General features: G+C 36.3%; 1 protein-coding gene across 1 annotated transcript; it reads right to left on the bottom strand.

The window, feature by feature from the left end:
* Positions 1-783: 783 nt before the first annotated feature.
* LOC124935239 (subtilisin-like protease SBT4.4) lies at positions 784-2,663 on the bottom strand. Its single transcript, XM_047475685.1, has 5 exons — positions 2,603-2,663; positions 1,694-1,832; positions 1,489-1,600; positions 966-1,179; positions 784-881 (listed from the first exon to the last, which is right to left on the bottom strand). The coding sequence occupies exons 1-5, from the start codon at positions 2,661-2,663 to the stop codon at positions 784-786; spliced, it is 624 nt and encodes a 207-aa protein (XP_047331641.1).
* Positions 2,664-7,238: the final 4,575 nt, after the last annotated feature.

Genomic DNA, 7,238 nt, shown 5'->3' on the forward strand with positions numbered 1-7,238 from the left:
TTGTCCTATCCAAGTTTAGTCATTGCACATTAAATTAAAGGACACAATTCCTTCAAGTATTATAGTGGGAAAATGAGTGTTAAAAGTTAAAATGGGTAAAAATATCATGTAGTAGAGAAAAGAATGACATCTTAAATTATATTTTAAAACATTTGTAAAGATAACTCTAAATAATATAATATATATTACCACAAACATAGTTTGGAGACATTGTCTCCATAAACAAAATATTATTCAAGGACACAATAATATCATAAAATCACATATTTTGAATATGCTCTTTAATCTTTGCCTTATTTTTATATCATAAAATCAATGATTTCCCATTATTTAGGTTTCATATATTATTTTAGTTGTTTATAATGTATAAATAACAATGGGACTTCTCACTTTATGTGTGGCGTCTACCCATGACAAAGAAGCACTAACAATTGTCGATGGAGGAATTATTCCCTCAACGGTCACCGTGAATGATTGAGTTTGTCCGACACCCGTGAAAGAGATTGTATCGGGGAAAACATGTATTTTCAATTTATCTGAAGAATCAATTTTGACATTATAAGTAGTCGATGTCAAGCCCACATTTGTAACTTTCCTAAGAAATGTGACCTTAAAATTTTTCAACGGAAGGGTAAGGAAGCAAAATGAAGGCATATTAAGATTCCAGTCATATTGTTTCACAAACTTGGTGCATGTGCTATTGTCACCCGTAAGATAGTGCATTTGTTGATTGGTATATTCTAGACTGCACAAGAACTGTATATAATCCTCTTTATTGGCATCTTATACAAGTCCAGGATCGATCGCCGCTATAGGATTTATGAGTCCTGCTCCATAACCAAATTCTTTTTCTAGAGTTTTCATTGCACTCATGGTGAATGCTGCCAAGACAATTTTGTAGAGAAAAATATAAATAATATTTAAGAAATTGAATAGAATAAGTGAGTTATACGTTAAATAAATACCAGTTGTCATAAGAGCCGATTTTATAGCTGATGGAGACCACGATGGATTAAAAGATTTGACATATGCAGCCGCGGCACTAACATGTGGGCATGCCATTGATGTGCCCGATTGGATTGAATAAGGAACTCTTCTTCTATCAATTTTTAGATTCGTAGGAGAATTCGCAAGTGTCCACGCTGCCAATATATTATCACCAGGTGCAGACAAATCCGACTATAATAAGAGAAATAAAATTTTGTATAATTTATTTTATCTTGTATACATTATTAATGTCAAACTTCTAATCTTCATTTTTGTTTAAGAAATCCACAAGCAAGGAAATCTCTATCTTAAGAAAATCACAACAAAGGAAACTCAAAATAATAGACCACTAACATTAATCTTTTTTTGGTTAATTTATTATATAGATAAAATTCCTGTTGTAATTGAGGTTGGTCAAAATTATTTTCATAAAAATGAGACACCATCTTTTAATCTACAGTAAAAGAAAAGGGTATAATCATTGAGGATAACTTATACAACCTTGAGGATGCCAAATGTTAAAGTATTTGGTCCCCTAGACGAGTCAGGTGAAATATATGGTGCAAACTCATCAACAATTTCATAGCTCTTCATTATGTTTGCAGTTGCATTTCTATTTCACACCAAAAAATAAAATAAAAAAAATCAAAGAGTAAATTAAAATCCCAAAAAAAATAGAATTCTTCAATAGTGCTATATATTATACCTTGTTCTATTAATATAGTTCAAGATTTGTCTTCCATCCTCACCGCCAACCAAAGTTGTAGGAAGGGAATAAATATTAGCAGTTATTGAAGATATATTTTCTCGGATCAATACCATACCAACTGCTCCAGCCAAAAGAGCTGCTTCCAGGGAATAAAATGTAAACAATCTATTCATTTATTTAATTTTTAATTTAGGACGTAGTGTAACTAACATTAATAGTCATTATTTTAACCTAATGAGTTCACTATAAAATTGATGCATGTGTTTTAGTCTTATAAGTAAGATTTTTAACATTTAAACTATCCAAATGAGTTACAAATATCTATATTATTTTCATATTATATATTAATTTTTATTTTTATGGTTGACAAGAGAAATTAATGAAATAAAATATTTGATTTACTAAAGAGAGAATTCTTAATTAAGCTTCTTTCTATAAAAAAAAGTAAATAACTTTGTTCAGCTATTAATCCATGAAAACATTAAAAAACGTCAAATTGAGCATATTTGTTAAAACAATTTTTTTTTTTTTAAATTACATTAAAATTGTAACGAAGTCACAACCAGGATCTCGATGATCGAACAGTGAAGAATATATATGAAAGTGAATAGAAAATTTAGAGAATGAAAAGCAAAACTGGAAAGATAATCTGTCTATTTAACTTGATGTAAATAAGAACACGATTACAATCCTTAAAAATAAATCATAACTAAGACATTAAACAAAAGACATGAAGGGTCTCATTACTAGATAAGATCAAGAGTCTTGGACAATCCAAGAGGCTCTCTTTAACAACTAAAGACTCCTTAATTATTATTATTATCATTACTTTAATTTCTAACACTCCCCCTTAAAGTGATGCCCGATGAACTAGTCCCAACTTAGATCGTAGATTTTTGAACGGACCTTTAGGAAGTGCTTTTGTGAAGATATCAGCAACATTATCTTCACTCCTTACTGCAACCATCTCAATGATTCCCTCTAGTACTTTTTCACGAATAAAGTGATGCTCCAACTCAATGTGTTTTGTCCTCGCATGAAACACAGGATTTGAAGTCAATTTAATAGCACTCAAATTATCTCCATGTATAGGAACTGGATGATCAAACTTGACATGAAAATCCTCCCATAGTCTACGAAGCCATATGCACTCCTGTGCTGCGTGAGTTGACGCTTTGTATTCCGCTTCTGTTGTAGACAAGGATACCGATCCTTGTTTCCTACTACTCCAAGATATCCTAGTGTTTCCACAAAGAAAAACAAACCCAGATGTGGACCTTCGATAGTCTCGATCTCCAGCAAAGTAAGCATCTGCATATCCTTGCAAGACAAATTTCGCGTCTTTCTCATATAGTAGACCAATATCTAGCGAGGTATTAATATACTTCAAAATTTTCTTCGCTTCTTCGAGGTGTGGTTTCCTTGGCTCCTGCATGTATCGACTCACCACTCCAACTGCATAAGCAATGTCAGGCCTTGTTATAGTCAGATAAATCAAACTTCCCACAAGAGCACGATAAGGACGAGGATCTGGTAGACATGTTCCTTCGTCTCGACTAAGTCTGGGATTTACGTCGAGAGGAGTATATCTCTTTTTTTCATCAGTCATACCAAATTTTTCTACCAACTTCTTTGCATAGTTGATTTGCGATACAAACAACCCTTTATCGAAATTTTCAATTTGTAGACCAAGGAAGGTTCCAAGTTCACCAAGCTTCTTCATCTCAAAACGAAGCGAGAGCTCATCTTGTAGACGAGCAACCTCATCATAGTTACTGCCCGTCAAGATTATGTCATCCACATAAAGAAGCACCACCACCATCTGTCCATGATTCTTCTTTATAAATAGACTTGAGTCGGATTTTGAAGCCTTGTACCCACAAAATTGAAGATATTCCGCAATCTTTCCATACCAAGCACGCGGGGCTTGCTTTAATCCATATAGTGCCTTCTTAAGTCTACAGACCAACTGGGAACCATCAGTCTTCTCGAATCCATGTGGTTGTTCCATATATATTGGACGATCAAGTTCTCCGTAGAGAAATGCATTCTTGACATCCAATTGCCACAACTTCCATCGAGAACTTGCTGCTAAGGCCAACACAGTGCGAATTGACGTCATCTTCGCAACTGGGCTGAATGTCTCCTTGTAATCTTCTCCATACTTCTGTGAGAATCCTCGAGCGACCAATCTAGCTTTGTATCGATCTATGCTTCTATCAGCCTTTCGCTTGATTCGATACACCCACTTACATGTGACTGTTTGAGTATCAGGAGGCTTCGGAACAACGTCCCATGTCTCATTCTTCTTGAGAGCATGCATTTCCTCCTCCATTGCTGTCACCCATTCCTTGACATTTTTTGCTTCATTATAAGAAGTGGGTTCTTCGTCGTCTATTGCGTTTGCCAAGAAACAAGAGAAGGTTGTTACAAAATTATCATCCCTAAATCGAAGGGGCCTTACAATGTTCCTTTTTGGTCAAGATTCCCCATTCTGTTGTTGACTTGATTCTTCCTGATGTGGACTTCCTGGTAACCTTTCACCGTTGGCTCCTTCATCGACTGAAGTATCTTGAGCTATGTCAGGGCTCCCCCTGTCACTATTATTACTACTACAGGAGCTTCCCGTAGACGTGGGAATGGGAAGATCAGTCTAAACAATTTCTTCAACATCCTTCATATAGTGCGAAGAAATTTCGTCAAAAACAACATCTCTCGACACAGTGCATTTGTGGGTTGATGGATCCATACACCGTCACCCTTTCCTTCTCTAGTCATAGCCGACAAATACGCATTTGACTGCCTTCGCATCCAATTTGCTCCTTCTCGAGTCTGGAATATGGACATAACAAGTAGATCCAAAAACTCGAAAATGTTTAACATTTGGCTTAAAACCAAAAAGCATCTCGAATGGAGATTTGAACTCATTCGGGCTAAGGGGAACTCGATTGGTGACATGAGTAGCACAACTCATACCTTCTGCCCATAACTGCCTTGGTATATTCTTCATATACAACCAAGACTTACAAGTCTCTGTAAGGTGTCGAATCTTCCTTTCGGCTATCCCATTCTGTTGCGGGGTCTCAGGGCAGGAGAGTTCTCTTTTTATGCCATTTTGCCTACAAAACAGTTCAAACTCTTTTGAGCAAAATTCCCCACCATTGTCTGTCCGCAATACTCGAATTTTCCTTTCTTGTTCTCCTTCTACCGTCTCCTTGAACTCGAGAAATTTAGAGAACACTTCAGACTTCTCTTTCACAAAGTACACCCAAGTGAACCTGGAGAAATCATCCACAAACAACAACATATATTTACTTCCCGAGTATGAGGCAGTTCGAGTTGGTCCCATCAAGTCACTATGAACTCGATCCAAAGGACCCTTACTTCTCGATACAGAGTTGTCGAAATGAAGTCGATGAGCCTTCCCATATTGACATCCTTCATACACACTGCCCTCCTCAATTCTCAGATCTTCAAGTAGACCTTCGACAAGTTTCTTTCGAGACATAACACTGAGCTTAGTCATATTGACATGCCCAAGTCTTGCATGCCATAGAAAGGAGGTGCTTTTGTCGTTCACCCTTTCTATGTACGAATTTGAAGCTGAAAGGACAAAGAGATCATTTACCCGAGTTCCAGTATGAACCACATCCGCCTTGATTTCTTTCACGTTCCTTAAGAACTTCACATCATGTGGACCGAACAACACTAGATTTCCAGCGTCTACAGCATTTGCAACCGAGAATAGATTCTTCTGAATTCCTGGAACGTGGTAGACATTCTTCAGAGTAATAGATTCTCCTTTATCGCTTTCAATGACAACTGATCCTTCCTTTTTAACTTCGTGAACCGAGTTATCTGCCGTGACAATGCCAGCGCCCCCATTATGAACTCGACTCGACGAGAACACAGAACCATCTCCAGTAACATGATGTCCGCACCCTGAATCGACGATCCACCTTTGATCGATCTCCTGTTTATCATGAGAAGCCTCTATTTTCTTTTCCTTCGAAGTCGTCACATCGACATGAAAAGCCTTGTCCCAGTCCTCCTCAACGCGCTGGTTAGACTTTTCTCCGAGATTTGAATCAGCAAAATTTCCATTCAAATTTACTCGACAGTCTCTCTTGAAGTGTCCAGTCTTGCCGCACCTGAAACACTTAAGGGACTTCTTAGGAATATTTGAAGAATCTTGACCTGTTTCTTCTTTCTTCAACTTTCCCTTTTTCCAGCTCGATTTCTTCACGAATAACGCACTGTTCGACTCCTCCTTTATACTCGTTCCAGCCATTTGTGCGGCCAACGACTCTTGAGATGACAAGAGATTTTCAAACTCCTCGAGTGAAGGTTGTTGAGCCCAACCTTGAATCGAGGTGATGAATGGTGTATATTCAGGTCGAAGTCCTCGAACAATATGCCTCTTTGTTCGAGCCTCTGAGATTTTCTCATCTGGATTCAATAAAGAAATTTCTGAGCATATGTTCTTTACCTTAAGAAAGAACTCCGAGACAAATCCGATTTGTTTTGCGGCTGCCAACTCGTTTTCAAGCATCTGTAGACGAGCCTCGTTCTTCTTATTGAAAAGACGATCAAGCGTTTCCCAGATCTCACGAGCAGATCCACAACCGATGATGTGCTCAAACAGATTGTGGGAGATTGACCTCTTCAACACAAATTCTGCCTTCGCGTTGAGTCTCTTCTGCTTCTTCGATGCTTCCGCATTTTCAGCAACATCCTCAAGAGATACATCATCATCGTCTACGACGATGTCCCACAAATCTTCCCCAACCAGGTACGATTCCATACAAGTTTTCCATATCCGGTAGTTTGACTGGTTTAACAACTCCAAACCGAGTCCAGCTACACGACCAGCACTTTCCATATCGAATAACAACGATATCTTCTTCAACAATATTACCAAAGCTCTAATACCATGTAACAAAGTCACAACCAGGACCTCGATGATCGAACAGTGAAGAATATATATGAAAGTGAATAGAAAATTTAGAGAATGAAAAGCAAAACTGGAAGGATAATCTGTCTATTTAACTTGATGTAAATAAGAACACGATTACAATCCTTAAAAATAAAGCATAACTAAGACATTAAACAAAAGACATGAAGGGTCTCATTACTAGATAAGATCAAGAGTCTTGGACAATCCAAGAGGCTCTCTTTAACAACTAAAGACTCCTTAATTATTATTATTATCATTACTTTAATTTCTAACAAAAAAAAAAAAAAAAATCATTAATATTTGATATAATAAAGTTGATCAAAAAGAGAATTAACTTTATGAGTTAATTACTTTCTTTTTTTAACCGTCTTCATGACTTTAACACATTATATTTCATCTAATTTAATCATATTATCTCTATCAAATTAAAACAAAATTAATTTGATTTATTATTTAAAATATTTTTTTAAAAGAGGATGTAATGGTTACAAAATATAACTAGTTTCTAAATAACAATATTATTTAAAAGAAAAACTCATGGAACTAAATAATAAATGTCATATAAATAAGCTAACAAATATATGC

The sequence above is a fragment of the Impatiens glandulifera genome, chromosome 4 (genome assembly GCF_907164915.1).
Source record: "Impatiens glandulifera chromosome 4, dImpGla2.1, whole genome shotgun sequence".
NCBI classification, from domain to species: Eukaryota; Viridiplantae; Streptophyta; class Magnoliopsida; order Ericales; family Balsaminaceae; genus Impatiens; species Impatiens glandulifera.

Excerpts from the sequence above, each read along its gene's own strand:
- LOC124935239 (XM_047475685.1), bottom strand. The coding sequence starts at position 2,663 with ATGGTTGCAGTAAGGAGTGAAGATAATGTTGCTGATATCTTCACAAAA. Across the intron at positions 1,833-2,602 it reads CACAAAAGCACTTCCTAAAG|CTCTTTTGGCTGGAGCAGTT; the intron begins GTCCGTTCAAAA and ends CCCTGGAAGCAG. Across the intron at positions 1,180-1,488 it reads TAACATTTGGCATCCTCAAG|TCGGATTTGTCTGCACCTGG; the intron begins GTTGTATAAGTT and ends CTCTTATTATAG.